The 27,608-nt window shown below is 44.2% G+C and overlaps 1 protein-coding gene across 1 annotated transcript in view; it reads left to right on the forward strand.

Annotated features, from left to right (window-relative positions):
• The window catches only part of BRSK2 (BR serine/threonine kinase 2), a 390,934-nt gene that overhangs the window by 241,329 nt on the left and 121,997 nt on the right, over positions 1 to 27,608 (forward strand). The window contains exon 3 of the mRNA XM_067540389.1: positions 18,298 to 18,383. Within this exon, the coding sequence (XP_067396490.1) occupies positions 18,298 to 18,383 (86 nt within the window). The remainder of the gene's footprint in view (positions 1 to 18,297; positions 18,384 to 27,608) is intronic.

Raw genomic sequence — 27,608 nt, forward strand, 5'->3', positions numbered from 1 at the left:
GAGACATCGTGGCTCATGGCTACTCTAACCTATGTGCTGCTTCCTGTGGCCCCATATTCTTGGGGATTGAGAATAGCTATGGTGCTGTACACCCCAGCCATTCTCCCCAGCATGTTCCTGCCATGTTCTTGATCCATGCTCTGTGCTAGGGGTTGGGTATACGACCGGCGTAGAGTCCCTGTACCAACTATATGCCAATCAGGGAGGCCTTTTGTACAGGAAGACCTTCTCAAGGGGACATTTCAGCATGTTTTAAACTAAAGTCTCATAATGCTGTCAGAGTCCGAGTGGTTTAAAGGGGTCTCAGTGTAACTGAGCATCCAGCCCTGCGTCCATAAGAGCTGCAATTCAGTTGGAACCACAGATGTCCTGGAAAGAAAAGGTTATGGTCAGAACCTCTGTCTGTTTGTGCTGTGGCACAAAAGAAGGGAATTTGCCTTTAAAGGCATTAGGGGAGGGAGAGAAGAGCAGAAAAGCCTTCTGCAGCCTTGAAGAAACAACATCTTCAGTGTTTAGTGGCGGCGGCTACAGTAGCCACATCTCAGATGATTAATGAGCGGACAGGCTGTTTGTGAGGAAAGCAGCACAAGCCCTGATGCAGAACTAGCTGTGGAGATCCCCAGGGAGAGGCGGGCTGCTCCAGTACAGCAGGGGAATGGGGGCGGCTTAGAGAAGCTGACTGCACAGAAGGCAGCAATTCTTAATGGTGCTGATGTCTTAATCATCAGAGCTGTGCTGGTGACTCCTGCAATGACTTATCTCGCGGTGCCCCCGCACTGTTCCGTTGAACAAAGGAGTTGAGCAGCCTGGCTTGACCCCTTGGCATTGGGTGGGTTGGGAGATGAAAAAAGCAACTGTAAAGAAAATGCAGGGAGCCACAGGGGTGGGTGTGGGTGGAGGCGAGAGGGGAATTCTCCAACCTGGGTTAAAAATAAAATGTGAATCCCATTTTAACTCCTTGACGGCTGTGTTCTGCTACTGCAGCTTCAGTGCTGCAAAACCCAGCAGTCTTATTTTAAGAGCCATCAATATTGGACCATTTGTAGGCGTGTACTGGCTACGTGCAGCAGAACCGGAGTTGCATTTGGTCCCCAGTATGGCATATGGTAAATAGTATGAGGCAGCACTGGAGCTGTTAAATGACTGCTGTGCTACCTAGTGTGTTGGAGCTGCAAGGTCTCTGGTATGCTCTGAAAAGGGAAGGTTGTATGGGGACAGCAACGAGACAGAAAGCAACAGCCTTCTAGCAGAAGCACCTTCGGAGGGGGACAGAAGTGCCCCCAAGAGTCAAGATTTGAAGGACCCATATGGTGAGCGCACATTCACCACACAAGCAATCCCCCTAGGTCACTTGAAAACCTTTTTTGGTTGAATAAATGAGTATGAGAAGATAACTGGGGCTAGCCCAAAAATACAAGATCACTCATTCACTCCTATAGGTTCTTACATTCATATTTTGCCTCTGGAATCCTGGGTTCAAATTCTGACTTAGGTCACAAAGAGAGTGAGAGAAAAGTCACAGTAGAAGGAGAACTGCAATAAAATGGGTGGATAGAAATCAAGATCAATAGGAGAGAAGTCTTTCACCACCTGATTTCCAAAGCCAGACAGGGACACTACTGTCAAACCAGAGGCTTGATATGAGAACATCACAAACCTACTATGAGATGGGTAGGATTAATTTGATTTCAGGCAGGGAGTGGTGGACAGCCATGCCTCACAACATCCATCTCATTCCTCCTATCCCCTCCTCTCTTCAGTCCTCTAGCAGGATGATTGTTATATTTAGCCATACTTATCCATAATCCGCTTTTATGTTCATTTTGGTTTTTTTCTTTTGTTTATTTTTGTCCTGTTTCAAAACTCAAAGAACTATCTATCCCAGCAATGGCAATCAGCATTATCTACTACTACCAGTTCTCCTATGTTTTGGGACCATGTATTCATTCTTAAAATGGTCCCTAAATAGGCTCTTAATAGCAGAGACACTAGATTGCAGACTGGCTAATGGTAGCAAATGTCCCTGCTTTGACTGTAAAGCTGAAAACATCCACTCACAGGTCAGCAACAAAAAGAGGGATGGTTACTATGCACATAGTCCTTCTGAGGAATACTTCAAGTTCCGCACAACACATGAGGAGACTGACAAGACAGAAGTATAAAGAAAGGAAAACAGGATTATTTCATACACAGGCCAGCCTTAAATCAGGAAAATTGGTGTTAGGCATACAGGGTAAAATCCCTGACCCAAAAGATATAGAAGATACCAAAAAATTGTATCTATTAGGGAAGTATCTTGATAAAGTGATACAAGTCTAAGCAAGAAGTATAAACACACCAAAGCCAAGACAAAGGACTCTCACTGCCTTCACCATTTGATTTTGGGGCAAGAAAGATTTGATTCAGCCAAAGGGAAATTGACAGAACATGTTTTGTTAAGGCCAAAGTTTTCAAAAGTGACTAATTATTTGGTGTGCCTAATTTTTTTGGGTATCCAATCTAAGACACCTTAAAGGGGTCTGTTTTTCATAAAGTTCTGCATGCCTCCCCTCTGAAAATGAAGTTCTTTAATGGGTCTTCAACTGATCACCCAGAAATTGAGGTATGCAAAAATCATTAGTCGTTTTGAAAACCTTGGGCTAAAGAAAAACCAGTGACAGGACAACTGATTATCATAGGCATAAATGTTAGAGGAGTCAAAAGGGAAAAGAATATTTGACTATTTGAAAAACATGCACTGTTCTGTTGGCATGCTCCAAGGAACACACTTGGAACCACAAAAATGCGAAGTACAAAAGGACCTGGGTGTGACAAATTTTCTACTCCTCTCATACTGAATCCAAAGGCAGTAAAGGGGGAAATGCCGTTCTCATTCACAAAGGCACTATCAGACAATTCAGAAAGGAGGATTGGGGGCAACTTAAAGAAGGAAGAACTCCCTTAAATGTAGGAGAGGTCTTAATTTGAGGTGTAATTTTATTCATCCCAAATGAAGCTTCCTCTAATTTTTCTAAGGATGCAGCTAAGTTGGTCAAGACCCAAACTGGTGAACAGTAGTCTCATCTCACCTGGACTTTAACTGTACCCCAACTTCACTGTAGATAGATTATCCTTTGGTCACTCACCACAGAAGGGATCAAAGAACTTAGCAGTCTCATGAAAGAACTAGGTCTAGTTGATGTTTGGGGTACGTAAGTGCCAGAAGCAAGGATTGTACCCACTTATCAGCTGCACACCAAGAATACTCTAGAATAGATCTGTTTCTCATTCTTTAAATAAATCTACTAAAAGTTACTATGTAAAATCTTTCCCATCTTCCTCTCAGATCACTCCCCTGTCTTGTCACTGCAAGCAGCCCCTAGACAGTATAATACATGGCAGCAGCTAATGCTTCACTGAAATACAACATTTTCTACCAGTTAGTAATGTCATCAGCCTGAGGTAAACCTTAGAAACAGACCTTAGCTTCAGAAAGATAGCAGCAGTGGAAAGAAAGGGTTAAAGTTGTAGAAAGCAACACTGCAGACTTAGAATTCCAACACAAGGAAACCCAGTCTGACAAAGTCCTACTTTTTCTAGATCATCATAGAATAGAATTCAACCACCTAGTAAGGGCCAATTTTGCCTCCCTTACTCATGTTGACTAACACTTTATATCCCAAAGGGATGTCTTCAAGTGGAATAAGAAACTACCAAAGTGAATAAGGGTATCAGAATCAGGTCTTAAATGAAAAAATTAGGCCAACGGTATGGATGTGTAAAATTAACCTATTCTGAACATAGGACTAGAGCAGACCAATAGAGTTTCACCTGAGGAATGACAAACCTCCAGAATAATCCCCCAAATCTTCAACCCGGGACAGAGTAAGACAACCAACAAAACCAAGGAAATCATCTCAGCTCCCATTAACTGCTACACACACCAAGAGCAGGACTCTCTTAACTTCATGACAGCTTCTCGTCGACTGAGTGGCATGAAGCAAAAATTAGAGAATCACTGGAAATGGGAGGAACTTGTCAATGTCACCAAATCTCTTGGAGCAAACAAAACACCACATGGGTTTAGGGCAAACTTCTGTGAAACCTTCTAAATCCGCTACAGGAAGCACTTGCACAAATGCTAAATACAGGTCAGCTTCCCTCAGCCTGGCAAACTGCAACCGCTACAGTGCTACCAAAGGGAGGGATCCCTTTCTTCTGTTCTATTGAGACTGGCAAAAAAACACAAAGACTGAATGCTGCATCCAGGTTTACGTGGGTTACAAATAGACTTAAGTCTTTGGAAACACAAAGTTGGGCTTCTAATCCTGAGGGCAAGAATTGAAGGGTGAGGCTAAGGCTGTGTGGTGGTGCAGCTCTCAGCTTGTGCAGAAGGGGATAGGTGGGCTGGTGGTACTCCTAAACAAACAAACAAAAACAGCGCCCTGTGCAAAGCCATATTTTGCAACTGTGTAACATAACACTCTGACATTCTGCATATGATGGTGAAGTGATCAGCCTTTCCCTGTGTGTCACTGGATTGCTTGTGCCCAAGCACACAGAAGACTGTAGGGAATGGAGCCAAAATCTCTGTGATACTTTCCTTTGCAATGTATATGTCTGAGTTAGGTTTCTGCACATGAGCCTAACAGCATGGACACTCCCTCCTCCCATCTAAGGCAGCTGCTGGGTTTTCCCAGCATGGTTTCAAACCTCAGCAGATTTTTCTCCTGTTCCTTGCTTGTGTGGGAGGCAGTAAAAGCTTCTCATTCAGAGAAGGGCTTTCTCCATTGGAGGGAGAAGCTAATTGTGTCTCGTATGAAGAGATATAATGAGGTTTTTTTTCTGTTGAGACAGAAGACGACATGTACAGCATCCTCTGCTTTTTGATGCTGAAATTCTGATGTGATTTTATTGCTGAGCCTATGGAAAGCTCCCCTGACTCGCAGGTCCATGCTTCATGTATTCCAAACATCCAGGGGGAGCAAAGGTACTCCTCAGCTGATAGATGTGAATGCTGGCAGAAGGGGCTGAGAGATACTGGGGGATAGAGCTAGTCTAGCTAGCCATTTCAAATAACGTTTGTGTCAAGTCTAACCCCCTGTCTGGTGAGCAAATCATTTGCAAACTAGGGTGACCAGATGTCCCAAATTTATAGGGACAGTGCCGATATTCAAGGCTTTTTCTTATATGGGTGCCTACTACCCCCCACCTATCCTGATTTTTCACACTAGCTTTCTGGTCATCCTATTGCAAATCAATTCTGAATTCCGCAAATGTATTTCTGATTTGTAAATATTGGCTGTGTGTAAAGGATTGTGGGAAATATTGTGGAAAGGGGGCTGTATATCTGTATGTGCCAAAGAATCCTGATGTGTTGGGATGGAGGGAGATAGTGCCAGCTAGCCACATCCTTCTAATTTTCTTCTCCTTTTCTAATGCAGACTCAGCTCTCTTCAGTAATAGCTGAGAGAACGCGTGGCAAGTGAGTCCACTTAAGCCCTGCAGTTGTCAGAGACTGGAGAAAAACTAGTTTGTTTATCATTATAGCTTTTCTCTTCTCTCCCTCCATGTGACCTCTGAGTAGTAAGCACCATCTTCACCAGTGACTAATTCTCTGGGACACCAAAGGCTGTATCCTGCGCTCTCCTTCAGGGGGACAAATAGCTCCAAGCCTTTTGTAATAGGGTGTGTTGTGCAGGGGCAGATAGAAGGGGTCTGGGCACACACAGGTCAACAATGACTTCTAAGGGTATATATGCCATTCGGAGAATACAGTATCCTCAGTTGAACATTGAAGAATAAAGAAAATGGGACAAAACAATCCTAGTGCCTTCCTCCCTTTGCTCCCTCCTTGGCTCAGAGCAGTAATGGCACTTTGGAAGGAGTGTTTCCATTGCAGCAATCTATCTGTGATGTGCCTGTAACCTGTTTTGCTACAGACACAGATAACTCAAGAGAGAAATTTACCCATACTTCAGTGCTGGCAATCAGTGTGTCTGGGCTGGAGAAGATCATGCATTGGGTTCTTTTGTGGTCCCCTTTCAGCATTGATTAAATCTGATAAGGTAATTCTCTTCCATTTACGAAGGATCTCAGAAAGACAGAAAATTGACCACTTGCCCAATCAGTCTGGCATGAACTGGATCTGCAAAGTAAATGTCTGAAGATGCCCATAAGCCTCTGTGGAGCTCCAGCCTGCTAGCTAGTGAATATGGTCGAAGACCCATCACTTGAGATATTTAAAACTAAATGGTGGTGATTTTCAAAATCGTTGAGACTAGGACTAACTCAGTTCTCATTCAAGATACTAGTAAACTTCCCACTGATTTCAGTGGGAGCAAAGTCAGATCAGTGCCACTGAGTGCTTTTTTTAAAAATCCCAGCCAAACTGACAAAGCACCAGAGGATATAATGAAGGCTAGGGAACCATCCTGCATTATATATATGTCATGAAATCATATATATTAGAAATGGGAAAGACCTACAGGTCAAAGAATGCAGGATGGTTCTCTGCCCTTCATTATATCCTCCAGTGCTTTGTCCAGGCTGGGTGGCCTGATTCTGTTCCCAATGAAGTCAGTCGGAAGTTTACTACTGTCTTCAATGAGAACTGAGTTAGTCCAAGCCCTGCTACCAAGCCTCCTACTCACTGATAGTAAAAATGGGGGAATGCTCTGAGAGACATGTCAACATTTGGGGAGCTGGAAATTAATGTCTGCTCCCTGTTCCTCATGCTGCCCTCTTGTGCCGTTGCCCAGCTTATCTCAACAAAGCCTTGTAGGGTGTCACTAGCCCAATCATGTGAAAAACACTGTCTCTCATGTGAATGTCACTGGGAAGGAGGATTGAGAAATTTGCTACATCTGAAATGCATCAGAAATGTAAATAGATTATTTTTACGGTTGCCTGCCTCTGTGTGCTATTGTGTGTGTGGTGAGGAAGAAGGGAGAGGTCTTCGGGTAGCATTAGTTTGGCTGGAGCCACTAAACCTCCTTCGCTAGCTGCACCTCATTGACCTTTCCACCAGGACATGCTCAAGGGCATCAGGATCTTGCTTCCAGACAGAGGAGAAGGAGGGCTAGGACAATATAGAGCAGGAGTTGGATAACATGCCCTAAACATCACAGGGCTATTTTCTCTATTCCGAAACATGCAACAGCCTTTCTCCACAATGCCACTTTTAGAAGCTCCCATGTCTGGGGATACTCTATCTTCTGTAATCTCTTGTTAATGCTGATTGACTGTGGAATGTCACTGGCACCTCCAGTAGTGAGGGGAGAGGGACAGGAGGGGAAGAATGCACTTGAGAAGCAGCAGAGTCAAAATAACCTAGAAACAAAATTATCCTTCATTGCTGCCTTTGATCACTCAGCTCCCTGCCAGGAGAGATCTTGGATGGTGATGGCAGAAATGGGCTAATTTGCTGCTGCTACTGCTGCTTGCACAAGGCAAAGGACAATGTTGTCTTCACTGAAGGGGGTTGAAGGCTTGTTGTAACGGCCTTTGTTGTGGAGTGAACCTGGGGAGATGCAACGGGTGAGAACAGATGGCTTTGAGATTGATGGAGCGATATGCTATTTTGCTTCTCTTTTTCTCTCTGTACCTTCCCTTGCTGTGTCATGTTTAGCAGCCAATAGAAAACTAGCAGGCTCCACTGAGACATTGCTACTGCTTCCTGCGCCCCTAATATTAGATGGGGCAGCAGATGTTGCAAGTATCTTAGAGAAAGAATTTGTATACAGAACTGGTGCTGGGGTCCTTAGCTTCAAAGCTCACACCATTCCTCAGTACTGAGCCCTACTAGATAGAGAGGGGTGAGTCCTGCAGTATCTACTGAATGGCCAACCAGCATTAGCTTGCCAAGCCCCTCTTAGGCTATGTTTACACTGGCAGCGGCAAAATCGCCGCCGCCAGATCAATCTTTCATGATCAATTAAGCGGTCAGTGAGACCCGCTCAATCGATGAAGGAGTCGACTTAATAAGTCCACCTCCTCAACTAGCGTAGCGCTGAGCTGACGGGAATGCTTTTCCCGTCGGCTCAGCGCAATGTGAACAGCACGCAGAAGCAGTCAATGGGAGTTACGCAAACTACTCTGCGTAGTTTGCGTAACTCCTGTCGACTGCCGCCGAATTTCCGGGTAAGCGTGAACAAGCCCTTAGCTACAACATGTGGCTGCAGGGAAGTTGTGTTCCGATGAGAGGTTGAATTGTTGTGCTACCCTTGTTTCTCTCAGTGGGTACAGTGGTTCTGGAAAGGAAAGGGATGAGGAACAATAGCAAGAGCAGGCCCTTTCTGTTTGTTTGCTAAATGAAATCTGGTGCTGATCAAAATTGCTGGATTGACCATCCTCGACACTAAAACCTTATTTATTCACAGCAGCAGCGCAGGCTTCCCCCACACAGCCATCCAACATATGTTAGCTGTTAGGGACCACTTTGAGAGCTGAGAGGATGTTTCAGTTTCCAAGCCAATTCAATCCTTGGCCTCTGTTGAACTTCTGTGTTTCTAAAGTGCCTGTCACCAAAGTATCCAAGTGCTTGTGTCTCAGCTGGGACTGCCAGCAAGGGTATCTGGGTGTGGTGATTGCACTGATAGTTTCTATAATGTGGACACCTCTCACTTGGAAACTGGACTGAGACCATGGACCTCATCTCAGCATGAGTCACCAAACTGCTGTTAGTAATGGCTTTTGGACACTATTACCGAAAGCTAGGTTCAAACAGGAGGCATGGAGGTGAAAACATTTAAAGCTCGTTGCTAATCATCTGAGCATCCATCTCCCCTCAGCCAGGTCACTTAAAGAAGTATTGATTGCAGAGATGGGTCTGCACTTCAATATTTAGAACTGGATTTTAACCCCAAAGAGTCCAAGTACGTGTAAGCAGGGATTGGGAGTGTTCAGAACTGAGGTTTTTGTTCATCCCATTATAATTCTTTCCATTTTAGGTATGGGGCCACTTTCAAATGCACAGCACTCAAAGCTGAGACCAAATTTTTCAGATGAGATCAGCACCCAATATGCACCCAAAATACTGATCTCATCTGAAAAATCTGGCCCCAGCTGTGGGGGCTCAGCCCTTCTGCAGTGTTAGAATCGAGGTTCAGATCCCAAATCTCGCTCCTCCCAGTAAAGTTTAGGGGTATTTATGTCCAGGAGTCAAATTCATACCTGAGAGCTCTTCAGGTTTTGGAATGGAGTTTGTTCCTAACTTATCCTTTTCCCTGTATTGCAAAGACAGTGCAGGAGAGAACGGAGAATGCACTGCACAGGAGACTGCTGCATCAGAAGCGATGTCTCTGCACAGTGTATTCCTCAGACACAGCCTGTGCCTGGAGCACTCACTTTATGAACAAAACAGCCTGGTTTCCACGGCCTGGTTATGAGTAACTAGGTCCTGGGATGGGTGCCTTTGCTCGGTTGCACCTGGGAGAACTAATATAGAGATGTTGCAGATTAGGGAGGGGTTGCATTAAGAATATGTCTACACTTCCGCTAGGAACATGCTTCCCACCACAGGTAGACAGACACGCTAGTTCTGCTCAAGCTAATGAGCTCAAAATAGCACCATAGCAGAAGTGGCAGTTTGGGGTAGCCGCCTGAGGACAAACCTACCCAGACCCCTGGATACATACTGGGACTGCTAGGCTGAGCCACTGCCCGTGCTGCCCCCGGCTATACTGCTATTTTTAGCCCACTGCCTCGAGCAGTGCTAGCGTGTCTGTCTACCCCTGCTGGGAGGCACACTCCTGACTGCAGTGCAGACTTACCCTTAGGGGTTACACATGCGAACTGCAGCCTGATCCACTACTGCAGCTTCACTGTGGAAAAAGGGCAGGGTTCGAAGGTACCATTGGGCCTCACTGAACGTGTAAGTGCTGGCTCCACAGGCTGGCACGACTTCAGCAGCTGGTTCCTCTGTCAGTGGCTCCCTTCTGGGCTCCCTGTTTGTTGCAGAGAGCGAAGCGCAAATACGAGTTTTGTGCATGCACTGCCCTTGGCCTTTTCACAGACTCTGGCTAAGGGTCTGCGGTGCTGTTTGTCTGGGAACAATGTCACTGATTCCCTCCAGGAGCTGCAGTTCTGCTTCAACAGCACATTTTAAAAAAAGAAAATAAAGGGGAAAGCTGCAAGTTGCTCCTAGGTCCGCTTCCGTCAGTGCTGGCCTAAGGTATCCAAAAAGATGGTCCTGCTTAGAGCACACAGAGACTGAGTGTCCAGTCACCTGTCTGCATTTCCCCAAGTATATTAACTAGTGTGAAATGGGGCTGATATATCAGAGGATGCTATTCCTTTTTAAAAATTGATATTTGTTGTTGTTATTATTTATATTATGGTAATACCCAGAGGCTTCATGGAGATGAGAGCCTGATTGTGCTAGGTGCTATAAAGGCACATACAAAGACATGGCTCCGGCCTGAAGAACTTACAATCTCAGAAGACATGAGAAACAAAAAAAGCAGGGGTAGATGGATGCAGTTGAATAGGTACTCATTTTACGTATATATTTTCCATGTTTTAAAATTATTAATATAATTGAATTAAGGGATTCTCCACTGGTGTTGATTAATCTATATCAGCAGATGATATGGCCCAAGGTTCCATCTTTCCTGGTCTCCTCTGGGGCCATCATTAACTGGCTGGTTTCTTATAGGCACCAGAGATGGCTTTTAAGGAGAGATGTGAAGGAAATGGATCCACAGGGTCTATGCCCCAGCCTGTAACCACTCCTTTGCGAGTGACTCTCTTAGTGTGCCAGGCCCTGAGAACCCACGCAGTTCCACCGAGATGGGCCCCAAGACATCAGAACTGGGCCTCCAAGCACCAGCAAACCCTGTCTCTCTCCATGGCTCCTGCTGTGAACCTTGTGAGAGCCTTGTATTGCACTCCTTCAGGGCAAAATGTTCTCAGCATTTGCAGCGACCACAGGCAGCCTTTGCAAAACAAGGTAACAGTTCATTAGTCACCTGGCACACTGATTCTCTCTGTCTCTTCTGTCCTTAGTCCTAGGGGTGTGTGTCTGTGTCTCTCCAAAGGCAGTTCTTATCCTAGTCACGTGACACCTTTCTCCTTTGTTCTCCAGCTGGGGCCTTTGCTCTGCTTCCCTGGTGGGGGGGAGGGGAAGGAATCTCCTTCCTTTTGGTTGTTGGTTGCTAGGTGTGAATGTCCTGTCCAAATAGGGTTTCCATTGTCTTTCCAGATCCTCCACTGATATGGGTCAGTTTCAACCAGTCCTTTAACGGACTCTTCACATCCTTCAGATTACATACCAGATTTTTAACATGCTGTCAGGGTTCTGGTCCTTCAGCAGCATCCTCCTGGGATATTGACAGGGTTTGGTTCTGGTTTGCTCTAATGGGGACCCTCAGTAACACTCTGAAATGGACAGAGTCTCAACCCTCTAGCCAAGTCCCTCTGGATGTTCAGCCCTTCTGGACTCCTAGGGAACAAACAAACAACTTAGAAGCAGGAAAATAAAAGAAGGAGAAAAATTACACAGTCCAGGCAGGCTGCTGGCCTCTCTTCCTTGAGAGGGGTCTTGGACAAGCCACAGTCTGGCTCAAAGTCTGCTGGTTCACCAGCAGAGGGACCTTTGCCTCAGAGTATTGGGCCTTCTCTTAGGAAAGGGAGCAGGCTCTGCTCTCTGCCAGGCCTTTCCCTGGCAACTGTGAAATGCTATGGTCTGCTCTCCTCCTAGAGCTGCCTGCTGCTGAGCTGAACTTCCCTGCTCTTGAACTTGTCCTCCATTCTTGACATGACTTTCAGGACTTTTTGTGACTGTGCAGCAAAATGAAAAAATCTCAGATTTCCAGTAATTTCATCTTTTGTTGCAACTACTTCACATGTTTTTGTCCAGCAACTTCTTTTAGGGATTGCCAATGCCAACTTTTATTTTTAGTTATTTATCTCGTTGTTTACAGAATCTGTTTTAAACTGCAGGTGTTTAGAGGAAGGCATGAAACCCCAGTTAGGCTCTTGACCGTGCAAAATGGTACAACAAAGGCAAGTGGATTTCTTCCAGACATCAGCTAATGGTCATTATGGGTCTGATGCACAGCCCATTAAAGTCAATGGAAGACTTTCCATTGACTGCACTTAACTTTGGATCTGGCCCTGTGTACTCTGAAGCATGAGGGCAGTTGCTAATATGTAACTGCATGAGTTAGCCTTCAGAAATGAGCCAGATCCTGAGATCCTTAATCAGTTTTTACATACTCCTTATTCCGGCGAACTCCCATTAAGTTGATAGGAGTTTTCCTGGGTGATAGCTCAGACAAATTCAGGCCTTCAGGGTAAGGCATGTAAATGATCGATCATTTCAGATCAGATTTTGCCACCTCTACTCCCTTTGAGTAGAACCTTATTGCTCAAGTGCTCCCATTGAAATCAGTGGGAGTGTTGTGTCGTATGGTACTGGTCAGCATGAGTAAAGTCACCAGAATCTGTTTGCCTCAATAATATCCTGCAGCAGTGAGTCCCACAGGCCAACTATAGGTTTTATAAAAACATTGTCTTTTTTCCCATTTAAATGTGTTTTTTTTTTTAATTTTTAGTGTCTTGTAGTTTATCCTTATATTATGGGAAACAGTGAACAAGATCACTTGACTGGCCTTCACTGGGCCCATTGTTTTGTTCTAGTCTCAAGTGTAGCCTATCTTCTCAAACTCTTCTCAATCCCAAACCATCCTTGTATCAGCTTGGACTGGAAACAGAAGTATCAAAATACCAGAAGAGTGGCTATTCTTGTTTCTTTCCAGTGTGCCCAGAATGCGGGCTTTCTGGAAAGCTTGGGACCATGCCTGGTACCACTCTAGTGCCTGACACCATGTGAAATGATTGGCATCTCTCTGCAAAGGGGATGTAAAACCCCAGCACTCTGATTTGACATCATTTTACACCCACTCTGTGCTCTCATTACACAGGTGCAAAGCAGGATCTGGCCCCTTGTTACTGCAAGATTTCTAGCCCAAAGAGGTTCAGATAAGCATCCAAAATGCTTGGATGCTTAATCAAATCTTTGAATTCTATGAAGTTCACCCCAGACCTGAACATCCCCAAACTCTCGGAAAGTTCAGATCTGGATTTGATCTTCCAGGCTTGTGGCCATCTCCAGTTACTCAGGGACAATACTGGCTACTGGTAATTGTTTAATTTACCTTTAAAGTAAAGCAGAGTCGTCACTAAAAAAAATTTCAGGCAAAACTCCAAACCCCCCAAGTTAGCGATGGTTAGGAAAAGTAGGGTAGCAGACCTATAGCCTAACATCCTACCATGGCTTTATTCCCTCTCTCTCTCTCTCTTCCTGCTATCTCTTGCTGCTGTCTTAGGTCTGCATTTTAAATGCTATAGGACCTACTGTTATAAGTGGAGAAAAGGACAGGTGCTCAGCTTTGTGGCATGATTTGGTGCACTTCCATAGCAAGAGAGGAGAAATACCTTTCCCGGCTCCCCAGCATTCTAAGCACGGGACTGTCAGCTGTGATTCACTGGGAAGTATAACTGCTAAAGGTTACTATGCAGTGTTTCAGAAGAGCATACAAAGAAGCTACTGTCTTGTAACACTAAACAACCATCCAGCCCATTTATCACACGTGTGCAGGTCCACTTTCCAGGCAGGTGGTACAATCACAAATACCAAGCAGATGAATGTGAATGAAAAGCAATTCCTCCATACCATTCAGACAGATCCCATCCCTGGTTCCTGTTGGCTCCTGTCCCCACCTCATAGATATATCAGTGCACAGTGGGCTGTCAGTTAAGAGATGAGAGAGTGCAGTGCCTCTCAACACCAAGAACTATTCAGAGGTGATGCGCTTAAACCAGAGGATGCGGGTCCCTCTGGGGAGGTGAAGTAGAGGTGGAGGGGGCAAGTAAAGGTTTTACATTACTCCGACTAAGGAGTACACTATCCTCATCTGGTCTCCATCATTAGCCCAATCACTGGAGCATCCTGACAGCTAATCAGCTTCCTGCATAGATCTTAAAAACCAGTGATTAGCACCTTCAAGGTCACAAGTCTCCATTGTGGTTCTATTGGCCTTGCAATCTCTTGTAACCTTTTGCTGCAGCTTGGAGGTTTTGGGGTGTTGCACAGACATAGTCCACTGCAGGGTGAGAGGATCCTGTGTTTGTGTGGCAGATAGATGAGTCCTACTTTTTTTTAAAGACTGCTATGCAAATGATACTGCATGTTCTTCGTTTACTGCAGACCCCCTGAGCCTCTCTAGATAGACTATTCTAAGTTTGGCCTGCTCTGCTCTCTGGTAATTGCATCCCATTAAAGCAAACACCCACACAGGACTTTCCCTTGCCGGCTCAGAGCCAGGCAGCGATACATGAGTTTTGCTGGTGCAGGGATGTATAAAAGAGATGCTAGTAGCTGGCAAAGGTCAAAGGAAGAAGGCAGAGTTGTGCTCTATTTAAGGCCAGTTCTGTTTTGCTTTATTGCTCTTGGCCCGCTTGTTTGCTCACTATGTGGATTGCTACTAGTATCTTCTAACCCATGCATCAGTAGAACCATTATTCAGAGCTGCATGCTGTGTCTCACCCATATCAATCACTGGTGTCTCCCTGGGAATGGGAGAGTGGGATCATTACTGCAGTGGTAAGTGGAGAATTGAGTGTGGTAGGTACATTGCAGCTTAGTAGGGCCATGGAATGGAGAAGGGATAAGACTCTTGTAACAGTTCCAAGGGTGATCTATATTTAGGCTGCTGGACAGAGATTCTGTCATTCTCTCTAGCTTCCGAGCACACAGCCTTCAGGCCCTACTTCCATTACAGAGGGTCCTGGCATAGACAATAATAAAAATAAAATACTTTGCGCTCATAAAGCACCTTTCATTGGAGGATTGCAAAGTGCTCTGCAAAGGCAGGTCAGTTTTATTGTCCTAATTTTACAAATGGAGAATGTAAGGCACAGAGAGATGCTGTGACTTGCATCATAAAGCAAGTTGGTGGCAAATTCTGGAATGGAGCCTGAAAGTACTAATTCCCAGTCCCCTGCTCTAACCAGTAGGCAATGCTGCCTCGTAGAATGGCCAGCTGACTGCAGTGCAGTGGCATGATCCTGCAGCAGACTGCAATTTATTATGCTGAAGCACTGTGTAGTGTATCGAGCCTGGCGTTCTCCACAGGTTTGGAGCTGGAATGTAGATAAACTTAAATTCCTCATCAGAATTCAGATACCAGAAGGTTATCAGACATTTTCCTGCAAAAATAAACATGGGATCCACCTTAGGCCTGAACTAAAACTGCTGAAGCTAGTACAAGCCAAGTTAAAGGAGCGCTTCCGAGCATAAGACTGTGGAGTAGCAAGTGAATAGTTGCTTTAATGTCTTATTTTCACCTGTTTCAAGAAGAACAGCTAATAATATAACTGAATCTTTTCCTCCAAGTGACATAGTCATAAATCTCTGCCTCTTCATGCCCCATCTTCTCATGCTTTCGGATAGTAACTAAACAGTACCTCGGGTGGGTGCTGCCATCCATCATTCATTCATGCTGGATGTATGGTCAGAGCCGCCACCAACAGGGTTTTTTCAAGAGTGGTGAATCTCCCCTGAGATTAGATAACACAAGACTTGTCATCTGCCCAGTGTAGCATCCTTCACAGTCCTGGGAGGACTGTAAAGAGAGATAAGGTCAGCTGTTTAGTTCCTAGACAGGACAGTGATCATATTTCTCATGAAATGCCTTGTCCCACCTCCCCACCCCCATCCCCTTGTAACCTTTGTTGTCTGTGTGGTGTCAGACTCTCAGTTCTGGGGAACTGGTGTGCTGAATGCCAGTGACGAGCCCTGGGAATATGCTGAAAAGTTGGGGAGCTTTTCTGTGCCTAGTGTTAAGGACTGAGCTCTGGGAAATATATGTACTGAAAGGTCACTGTGCTTGTGTGTGCATGTGTGTGTATGCACGGGGCTGGCATTTGAACGGTAGAATTGCACTGAAAGCTTAGGTGAGTTTGTGTGCCCATTGCCAAGGGGGATGTTCTGGATGACCTTGTGAGCCTTCAATACAGTTATTTTCTCATCCTGAAAATAGCTGCATGGTTTAGTCTCATATGCTCTGCCTGTTTGAGATGTCATGTGTCTGAATCGTTGATCTTGCCCTTGCCTCCTATTAATGGTCCATCAGGTTGTGGTACTTTTTTCTTCTGCCTGAGCGAGTCTGTCCCCTGGCTAGCCAGGTGCATGTCCTCGGCATGCCCCCAGCCTCTCTCCACTCCATTTATCTTCTCACCCGAGGGTATGCCAGACCCTCATTCTGAGCCATCTGACTGTCAAAGGGCAGGGGGATGTTTGCCCTTTGGAGGCAAGAGGACACAATATTGCCCCATGGAAGTGTCCAGCTGCTTCGAGGATGTGTTTTACAGCAGTGGCATCTCCTTGATACTAGCGGAAGCAGGACACATGTTTGCAGTATGATTAGCTAGAGCTATTGCTATTCATATACCATAGTGATTCAAGGGTGTCTGTGAGGAGAAAATCCCTTTCTCCATCTGCCCACCTCCCCAGCCAAAACACAGAATGGGGAATAAATTGTGATGTTAGTGATGAACTCTGCCATGGATAGGTGGGCTGCCATGTTCAGATTCATCAGGCAGTCATCAGAAAGTCTGGCAATTTGGTTACTGACGGTGACATAACAGCCCCAGTCCCATCTTCCCTTCATGGTCTGATATGACCTTGGAGAGTGGGTGGAATGAATGCAAATAGGCTGAGCTACCATGGAGCATTAGAGGGTTTTGGTTTTGCATCCCAGTAACAGCATGTCACTATCACTGTGGCAAGCTGCTCCATATTTGGACAGCTCCTTTCTCTGAGATGCTGGCTTGGAGACAGAAGGGGGAATTGATTTCAGAGAAATCTTCCTAAATACGAATTAGTTGTAGATATTTTTTCCTTAAATGCAACCTTGTCTTGCCAAGCACCTGATGAGACCCTTCCAAATACCAATGGGTATCTTGTGAAATGAAGGACGCTGGTCTTTGGGGAAGGGATCAGGGTGAACCAGCCTCTTCCCAGTTGTACAATAGGTGCATTTTTGTGGACTTGCTGTGGGATAAAACTGCATAGTGAGGATTTCTGTTTTCATGAATTGCTTCCTGCTTAGGGGTGGTGATGGGATGATGATGCCTACCTACAGAATTATCACCATCAAGCGATGTGTGTCACGGAAGCATAGTTCATAGGCGAGTCCTACGAGAATTGCAGTACTACATGTGTACTTACACACAGACACTCTCTCTCTCTCTCTCCCCTTCTTTTATGTAACGTGACTGATTCCACTGCAGCCTGCTGACATATTTCCCTCCCCCCCAATGCCGGCTATGAAATAGATACTTCCTGAGATCACAGGCGTGGAGGTGGTTCTATCAGGTAGCATCTGATTCCGCAGAGAAGAATAAACACTTTGAAAGAATAAGAAAGGGACTGTCCCAGAGGCACATGTACCCTTTTTTCCAATGTGAGAGAAAGGACAAAAGTGATTTCACTGGTTTCTCTCAATGGGCTAGAAGAACAGAGGTTGTTTATGGGGCAATGAGTTTGATGGGAGACATAACCTCATCACTAAGGCTTGAGAACTCTGGCTCCCAAAATGCCATGCAGAAAGCTCTACCTATCTGGCAGGAGAAGTTGCTCTATGCTTAGTGCTTGGTGGAGGAACAAACTCAGCAAGTTAAGGGACACCAAGAAATAAAACTTTGTGGGAAGAAGTTCCTGAGGGATTGTCAGGTTACTAGGGGTTAACACAGCAATGTTTTGATTGTGAAGTTGATGGCTGCAGAGTAACCAACTATTTGGGGGATGAGGAATGGGCACTGACTTTCCTACTATGTGTGTGTACAATGCCTAGCACAATGGGGCCCATTCAACGCTGAAGTCAGTTGGAATTAGGATGATGGGTCAGGCCTTCTGTAGTTTCAGAGGCATAAGAGGAGAGGAATAAGCATTGGACTGTGATCCAGGAACCTCCTGCATTCTGTGCCAGATTATGCAACTACCTACCTCTGTTGGATCTGGCATGCCACTTAGTCCTCTGCCTCAGTTTCCCTATCTGTGAAATAGGGATAATATTATTTACCAACTTTTATATGGGTGGGGATGGTGAGGGGGGATTAGTAAATGTTTTTTAAAGCGCAGTATAAATGCTACGTGTTATTATAGTTTCTGTCTTGTTTGCTTCTTTGTGTATGAAGGGGAGAGCTGGAGAGGAGGGAAATAGGTAAGAGGGGACAATGTGTGTTATGATTTCTAATGTAACCTAAGACATGTCTTCTAACCTTCTCTTATATTTCTCTTTTGTCTTCTAGGTGGAGCGGGAAATAGCCATCCTGAAGTTGATAGAACATCCCCACGTTTTAAAGCTGCATGACGTTTATGAAAATAAAAAATATTTGTAGGTATTACTGGCTTTTGCCAGGAAGGGGAGAAGGGAAATTAAAGGGAAGTCGTGGGGGGGGAGAAATGTATGGAAACTGCATAACAGTGCAAAGAGAATGGAATAGGATATGAGGTCACCCTAAACTCTGCTGCCCATGTGATGCCTGCTATCAGCACTTGACTGAGAAGGGGATGGTTTTCATTTTCTTGGTTTCCTTGTTCCCTGTTTTCGTCTTTGTTTTTCCCCCTTTCCTATCTTAAAAAATAAAACCACAAATATTTCTCTAATATTGAGCTGAGATAGAGGGACATAATCCAGGTTGTTAGACTCCAAATTTGACCCACCTCAAAACAGTTATAATCTGGTGGATAAAATCCTCCAGATTCTAAGTATTTTAAATTAAATCCTCAACTCTTTCACAAAGAAATTTAATTTTTTAAAAAGTCCAAACAACAATATCTATTATTTTTGTAGGGCCTACACATCTATACCCGTCAGTTATATTGGTCCACAGACAGAATTATTTTAGCTTGACAAGGTACTAGATAGGTTGAAATTGTTGTCAAACAAACAAGACACATTAATCTTGGCTCAAATGAAAAAAAAATCAATGTTTTCCAAATGGAAAAGGGCAAACCCAGTAGAGAGTTAAATGTGATTTCCAGGTTTTTAACAGGACATTGCAAGCAAGGGGAGAGTGTTTAAAACTATTTTTGAAAATCACATTCCAGTAGTGACCCCCTGAATGTCACAGCAGTATAAGGGTGCAATCACTGAACCAAGGAATGTGTATTGAATGGATGTAATAATCCCACATCGACCATATGACCAACCTTGTTACTGGAGCAATGAATTCCTATTCCAAGAAGTGAGGCCTCAGCGTTCAAGGGTTAGCTTAATAGAGTTGGCAGTAATTTCTTTTGCATTCTGAAACCTCCTCTGGGGCAGAGTCTGCCTTGGGGGATGAACAATGGCCATCAGATTACTGGGTGGAGACTGGATCCCATGTATGTTCAGCTACATGCTGTGGGCCAAATCCTCAGCTGGTACAAAAGGGCATGACACCACTGAAATCCAGTTTCACCAGCTGAGGATATAGTCCCAACTTTCCTGGCAAGACAGCCTTCTTTGAAAGGCAGGGATGGTAATGGGAGGATGGGATGACAGACATAGAATTTCTATAGCCAATAATTTCTGTTTTAATTGGGGGAAAAGAGACATTGTAATAATCAAGGACCCAAGTCAATGGGAAAACTCTTAGTTGATTTCAGTGGGGGTGGGATCAGACCCCAGGCTTCCTATTGGCTAAGAAAATGAGTCTTTTTCATGTGAGCCCTTTTTTCTTATATCTCCAACCTGTCCATTGACAAGCTGTGTATGTTTGGGTGAGTGATACAATGGACGAATGCATGGAAAACAAAGGCCAAGCTGCATAATGCGGGGTGGAGTTGGGATTAAAGGATCATTATAGTTGCAGCATTGACAGTCATTGTGCATCTCTTTTCACTTAGATATAGATGCCTTCAACAAATGGTCTCTGCATATGTGTGCAGATAACTGCTGACGTAGGTTGGGTTTTTCCCTCTCCTGGACAGTGGGATTTTCTTTACTGCATGGATGATGGTGCCATTTAATGGTTAGAGCATGGAACTCACAGGCCAAAATTTTAAAAAATGACTAGTGCTCTTGGATGCCCAATTTAAGACACATTAACAAGGCATGATTTGTAGAAACTGCTGAACACCTGCCCTCTAAAAGTCAGGCCCCTTTAAGGTGTCTCAATTTGGACACCCAAAAATGAAAGCATCCCATATCTCTAAGCCAAGTTTGAAAATCTCAAGTAAGTTACTTACCTATCTCTGTGCCTCAGTTTCCCATTCTCAGAAATGAAACTGATAATGCTTACTTCAGAGGTGTGTTGAGCCCTTCCAACAAAAGGCACTAACTGTGGAAGTGCAAGGGATTATTTATTATTATTAATGTTATTAGTCATATAATTTTAAAGAAATGGTGTAATGCAGGTTCGGTGCCAGATCTCCCTGTTTGGAATTAGAAATGGGCAAAATCTTGGATTAAATTGAACAGAAGGAGAAAGTGTTTGGGGAAGGTACAAGTGTGTGTGGGGAGGGTGTGTGCATGCACTTCTTATAGGTGGGGAAAACGTGTCCTGACGTCACTTGCACTTTATTTGCACTGATAATAAAGCACTGTGATCCCCACCATTGGCGACAAATTGCTCTCTGGTTGCTGCAGGCCTTTCCATCAAACCTGACATCTTGACAGCGGTGGCAATGGCACGGTTTCTTAGGCAGTTTATGAATTATGGTTGATATTTCGGATGCCAGAGACTAATCGCAGTGTGGCGCTGGGGAGTATTTCCTCAATAAATGTTAATTTCACAAATCATGTTTGACTTTTGGTTTATGATTTAATTTGTGACAAGGGGCTTTGGTTGAGTAGATTCCTAATGCAGCCATGAATCAAATCCTTTTTCCACAGTTTGTTTAACACTAAAAATGAGTTTAAAAAGAATAATAAAAATTCGGCAGTATAGCTGTGATAGCGTAGCAGTGATATCTACTCTGGTTTAGTTTTTTAACTGGGATATTTAAAGAAACAAAGTTGGTTATAAGGCTTAAGACTTTCAGTTCCTTCCAGCATGTTGATTTGTCTTATTTAGCCATATGACTGCAGAATATCGTGTCAGGTACATTGGGGAAAATCATAACTCCATAGTGTCTCGCTGTGTACGGTACCCGTTATAAAAACACTATAGTAATAGGCCCAAGCAACACTGCATTGTTGCCAATTGCTTTTAGTAGTATTTTTTCTTACTTGTTTTATAGTAGCACCAAGACCCCTCAACAAAGATCAGGACATATTGTGCTAGTGGCTGTACAAACACATAATTAGAGACAGTCCCTGCCCTGCCTACTTATCATCTAAGTAGATAAGACAGACAAAGGGTGTGAGCAAGGGAAGATTATTATTCCCATTTTACAGATGGGGAATAGAGGCACAGAGGCCTTGTCGAGATTCGATCCAGTGTTGTTTAATATTCTTATTAACTATCTAGAATAGAGGATGAGCACTGAGGTAGTAGAATTTGGAGACAGCACAGTTATTTAAGCTAGTCAGTCCATTTTGAGTCAAGAAAGACTGAGGAACTTCAGCAAGCTAGGCGAATGGGCAAACGCAATGGCAAATCAGGTTTAATGTTGATAAGTGCTAAGTAATGCTCATTGGAGGAAAATACTTGAACTATGCACACCCCTTGCAGTGCTCTAAATTAACTGTATCAACTCAGAAAATGGACCTGGGCATCGTGATAGAGAGCTCAGTGAGGATCTCTCTTTATTGTGCGGCTGTTGTGAAAAATAGCAAACAAGATGTTAGGATGCATGAGGAACAAATAGTATGCCTTATTATAAATAAATGGTGTGGCTTCATCTGGAGTACCATGTGCAGTAGTGGTGCAGCTTCTGTTCTCTCTGTCTCATAACCCAAGAACAAGGGGACATTGGATAAAACTGAAAGGTAGCAATTCAAAACTGATAAAAGGAAATATTTTTTCACTCATTATGTAATTAGCTTATGAAGCTCATTCCCACGTAATGTCTTTGAGGTCAAGAATTTAGTAAGATTCAAAGAGGGATTGGACATGTATACAGAGAGCGGTCATATCCTGAAGTATAACACGTTGTGCAAACAAAGAGTTTTGGAGGGATAAAAGTAAAATCATGATTCAGGGCGTAAAATAATTTCTAACTATTAGAAATGTGGATGAGATCCTCATGGACAGCAGATTATCCCATATTTGACTACTCTGGGATTCTTACCCCTTCCTCTGAAGCCATTGGTGCTGACTACTGTCAGTGACAGGATACTGGACTAGATGTATCGCACATCTGATCCACTCTGGCAATACGTTTTCTTATGACTAGAATAAAAAGTGTATCTTTTAAATGTGTAACATTAAAAAAAACCCAACCCTTTAGTCCTAGTCAAGACAAGAGAAATTAAGTAATTTGCCCAAGGGCACACATGAGGTCTGTAGCAGAGCTAGGGACTGAACCCAGCTCTCCTGTATCCCAGATAAGTTTCCTCTCTGCCTTGGAGAAGGAGCTCCAGAAAGGAACTGTAATTCAGTGACATCCCTATGAGCCACAGTTCTTCTGGAAGCTCTGTTCTGCATGGGTGGGAGAGTTTACCAGACACAGCATCCAGCAAACTTTGCTAGTACCCATCCCTTTCTCCCCCATCCTGCCGCTTCTCATCCCACTTGTTCTTGAAGGATGTGTCAGACACCCAGGCTATATGCAGATCATCTTTAAATGCCATGGACCAGTTCCAAAATAGACCAAGTCAGACTGGTGTAGCTGAAAGCAGAATTTAGTCCTGTTGCTCGTATCACAATAACAGAAGATTTCAATGGGATCTAAAAGAGAGAAGCAGGGAACACTGAGGAGGGGTGGAGCTGAGTGTGTGTGCAAAACCTGGGTCCAGACCATGGGTCTATGTATCATATAAAATAAATAGGTGAGCTGTGTGGAAATATATGGGCTATATGTCTTCCTGGGGTTTTCTGATGACTTTTGTTTCACCCTTGTGGTTTATAACCCCATCAGCACCCCTCGGTGGGATTACAGCCTCATAATTCACAGTTGCCTGCTTGTTCCTTTCATAGCTCACAGTTGCTTATGTAGTATTCTCTGTCTAGTGTATATATACACACAGATTACAGTTACATGAAGGATATCCACATACACACTAATCCCTTTAGAAATCTGAAGGCAGATTTTTTGCCCCCTTACTGTATATAAAGAATTTCCCACGTGACTTGGCCCTGGAGAGAGAGGATGTGACTAGCACGCAGATATACGGGCTCTGTGTACACACCAGTAATAGCACTACCACTGTGAGCTAAGGAATGGCTTCTTGTTAAAAACCTGTTGTGTGTTAAATAAGGGGATGCAAAAAGCATGCTGCCCTTCACCTGTGGAAGTGATTGGTGCATATTTTACTAGGGAGCAATTTAAAATCATATTTTAAATTACTGATATGCATCTTATTCAATAGGTCTGGCCTTCCTTCATACCTTGCAAAAGCAATTAGCCTGCTATTCAAGGAGCTGTTAGCATAGCAACCCCAGTGCCACCATACAGCCCAGAATGTGTGTGTGTGTACAATTCCATTTCCAAAGGAACTCCACCTGACAGATAGAATTTAGCAACAGAACCTTTTCAAGGGAAGGGTGATGGCACTGTCAGTCTAGCTATTTTCCCTATCTATCTCTTTGGTCTTGGTTTGCATTGAGTTTGGATATTGGGTTAGCACCTGTCTAGCCAGAGCTATGTTTAAGCATCCTTCTCTAGTCAAGTGGTAGCATGGATGCTAACGTGCTTCTCTAGACAGGCTAGCAGATGAAAGTTCATACAGGGCCACAATCTGTCTTCTACTTTCACTCCTACCCTGTGGCTATTTTTTAAACAGTCTCATAGCTCAAGAAGGCTAGCTACAGGCCATACATTAATTAGCTCCCCATCTCCATGTAGACCTAATGATGTAGACTAAAAGTGATTCTTTCCACTTTCCCAAAATGCTCTCTGTGTTCTAGCCAAAACTTTAAGGACCATACAGCACACAATTGCTACCAATTTACAATCTCCACCCCAGGCCTATGCCAAGGCAGACACCATAGTGACGTGCATGATGTAAAAATGTAGGTAGAAGTCCCCACCTCACAGCCATTATCCTTTTAGCTGTGGAGGATTTGATTCAATACCTTCAAGAGCTGCTGTGCTTGATAAGTCAGTGGGGCAATGACATCACCACACCCAAGGATAAGCATGCTGCCTCCATAGCAATCCCAGCCTGCCCAGAATTTGGCAGCAAGAGATAAAAGTAATATACAGCCCTTGATAGTGAGGTTCACCTGATGTGACCATAAGGCAGAGCAGACACACACAGAGTAAGTCATGGAGAATAGAATTTGTTGTCAAAAAGTGCTCTCTTTACTAAGTGTGTCTCAAAGGGCTTCACAAAAACCTCGAGCTATGTACCGATCATGCAGGAAAATTCAGTAGCCATTATGTGTCCAGAAACAGAGTACAGGTCTGGGAGTCAGGATACCTGGGTTCTATTCTTGACTCTGACATTGAATCATGGCTTGACCTTGACCAAATCACATGACTTTTGGGCATTGCTTCCCCTTCTGTGAAGTGGGGAGGATATTATTCACTCACCATTTTAAAGGCAAAGGGCTCAGCTTTTCAAGCGAATGACCTCTACAGTTGGGCCCACATTTTGGGGAGAGCTCAGCTCCCATTAGGCACCTAAGTAATGGCCAGGTTCTCAAATATGCCGAGTAACCAGTTGCAAGACCCAAGGCCAGACTTTCAGAACTGCTCAGCACCAAACACGCTGAGCTCTTGTGACAACCTGGCTTTTACAGCTCTCCAAATAAAAGATGCTATATGATTGCAACATGTTATTACAGCTGGTGGTGGATAAACCACAATGGTTTGGTTCTCTGTCACAAAATCAGGTTGTCTCATGGGAATTTGCTATGAAACCTGGTGGGATAGAGGGACTTTAAAAAAAAAAAAAAAGCATTTTTAACCTTTACATTTCAGTTTCAATTCCATTTCTCAGCTCAGGTTTGATTATTTCATCCAAACCAGTTCAAGCATTCCATACGAGAACACATTTTAACAGAAAGGGAGAGTATTGGACAGAGCACTGGGGTTATTCCCTACTCCTCTGAAATGCACCATCCCCCTCCAGACACTGCAGAACTCGTTTTTCCTTCCTGCAGTGTGATGTCACTACTGGACATAAGCCCGTATCTCATTGCAGGACTTAAAACCCTAAAGTCTTCTGACTTCAGAGATGAGAATGCTACCCATTGAGCCAATTAACGAAACCAGAATACCCTTTCCCACTCATGCACAACTCACATGTCTGGCAGGTGGAGGGTCAACTGGCAGTAGGAGTCAAAGATCTGCAGTTCCAGCAGGGTCTGCAGAAGCCTTCGTGTTGCCAGCCCTTTCCTGATTGTTTTTCTTTTAATTATGATTATTTCTGTTGAAAACTAATGCTGAGGATGTGAGAGAGGAGGGCACTGTTTGTGTCTTTTTTATTGGTGGCCCGAGCTTCTGAAATTAGACCTGCATGGGGAAAACCCTGCATGGATTTCAAAAGAAAGAGCGCAGGTGTAAACAGAGTGCATCTGTGTCAAGTTGGAGTAGATAATTGGGCTCAGCAATGAGTGTCTTGGTGTTTTATTCTTGGGGTCTTCAAGTGCATTGGTTACAGCAAGAGGGACCATAAACCAGTTCACATGACTAGAAGGCAAACAGAAAAACCCCGGCCTGGGTATACAGCTACAATCAGAGGAACTATACCTACCCAACAATTTTTGCCTCTTTGTTGATGATTTGTTTTTACAAAGTGTCCGGTATTCCACCCGAGAGCCTGACTGGACCTTCAGCTCTGCTGTGTACATCATCATGGGTCTCAGCAAGGCGTTAACTTAGGAGTTAACTCCTTGCTTTCCAGAAAGCAAGTTGGAACACTGGTCCCTGTCACAGCAGCTCCATGTGGGTGAGGGTCAAAGAGAGACATAAGTCTGTAAATATAAGGGCACCAAGCTCTTAAGAATAGGAAGTAGGGGTGGTTTCAGGGTTCCAGATAAGACAATGACAGATAGGCAACAGAGGACAGTGTGCTAGCTAATGGGTGTCATCTCAGCCTTGCCCAGCCTATGCTGAGGATCCCTCCGGCCGGATGCGTTTCACATCATGCGCCCATGTAGGAGACTGCTGTGGTGCTTTGGCATGCACGACTACACACCGAAAATAGCAGCCACGGCAGCACTCGAAACACCTTTCATTCCCAATAAATCAAAGGTAGAAGCAGCACAACAGCATAACCCACCTCTCAACCCTCCCCCACCCGCCCCTCTATTCCAAACATAATCAGCAGTCACGTAAAAAGTCCCTTCAAACAAGCATTTTATGGCTAAAATTGGTCCTTTAAAAAAAAAATCAGAAGTGCAAACATTTTCTTGCAGGGGAAAAGAAATATAAAGAGCTCCTGGCTCTGCACCAAATTAGGGTTTAAAAATTCATGCCCGCCATAAGAATTTATATAGCTCCTGAATAATTTATAGGCTGCGCCAATAACAAGGGGCTTAATATCTGATAGAGATTATTTAATCAATAGAAAACGGCACAGCAAAAAGCCATCAAAGAATTACAATATGTCAGTCCAGGCTGGGCAGTTTTTAACCCTCCTTCTGCTGAGTTGTAGGTAGTAGGACTTTTTGCAAAGAGAATGGTGGCCTACAGAAGAAATCTTTAAGCCTGCATTTTGCTGTAGACTTTTCTCTGGAGACCTGGCATTCTGGACTAGTCCCTCACCAAAACACAGTAGCTTTGAAATGTTTTCTGGCTCTCAGTGAGTTGGTTGGGAGGAATGGTTAGTTTCTAATAAAGTAATATGCTGGGAATTTTTGGGGCGGGAGGTTGCTATTGTCTGATTGCTTGAACTTCCACTGGGATTGCTGAGTGTAACTGGCACATGGCAATCCTGATGCAACCCACAGCTTCACACAGACTGTGGGTATTCACATGCCCTAAGTGCATGGTACCATTGGGAAGTTTTAAGAGATGTGGGTACTGGTGGACTTGGGGAAGGCGAGGGCTTAGGGATGTTTTTGTCCTTCTATCTGGAATTACTGTTTGACTTGAGCCTCAGACCATATACACTGGTATATTTGTCTAATTGTGCTTCCGTGTCAAATGTAGAGTGTCCATTGTCTATGCTACATTCCTTGGTCTTAGCATTCTTCTCAGCAGTCTCTTGTAATAGCCCGATGTTACGTTAGAAGTCTAGGTGCTTGACCCCAGAGTAGACCTAACTAATCAGTGAAGTGTCCTGCCTTGTGACTGAACATCAAATCTTAAACTAGGATCTTCATTGTCTGTAGGCATCAACTCTACCAGATAAGCCCAAAGGGAGCCTGGCCTATTTAAATCAGTAGGAGCTGTGCTAAGTTTCCTCATCTTGAAAGTTGCTCTTTGTACCTACTCAGAGGTCTTTTCCTCACAAGGTAATGCAGATATCAAGCCATAGATTTTTAAAGCCAGGAGGGACTATTCTGATCATCTAGTCTGACCTCCTACATAACACAGGCCATAGAACCTCGCCCTGTGAGTCATAGATGGAGGCATCCAC

This window comes from Emydura macquarii, unplaced genomic scaffold (assembly GCF_026122565.2).
Source record: "Emydura macquarii macquarii isolate MOO-44397 ecotype Brisbane River unplaced genomic scaffold, CSIRO-AGI_Emac_v2 contig_587, whole genome shotgun sequence".
NCBI classification, from domain to species: domain Eukaryota; kingdom Metazoa; phylum Chordata; order Testudines; family Chelidae; genus Emydura; species Emydura macquarii.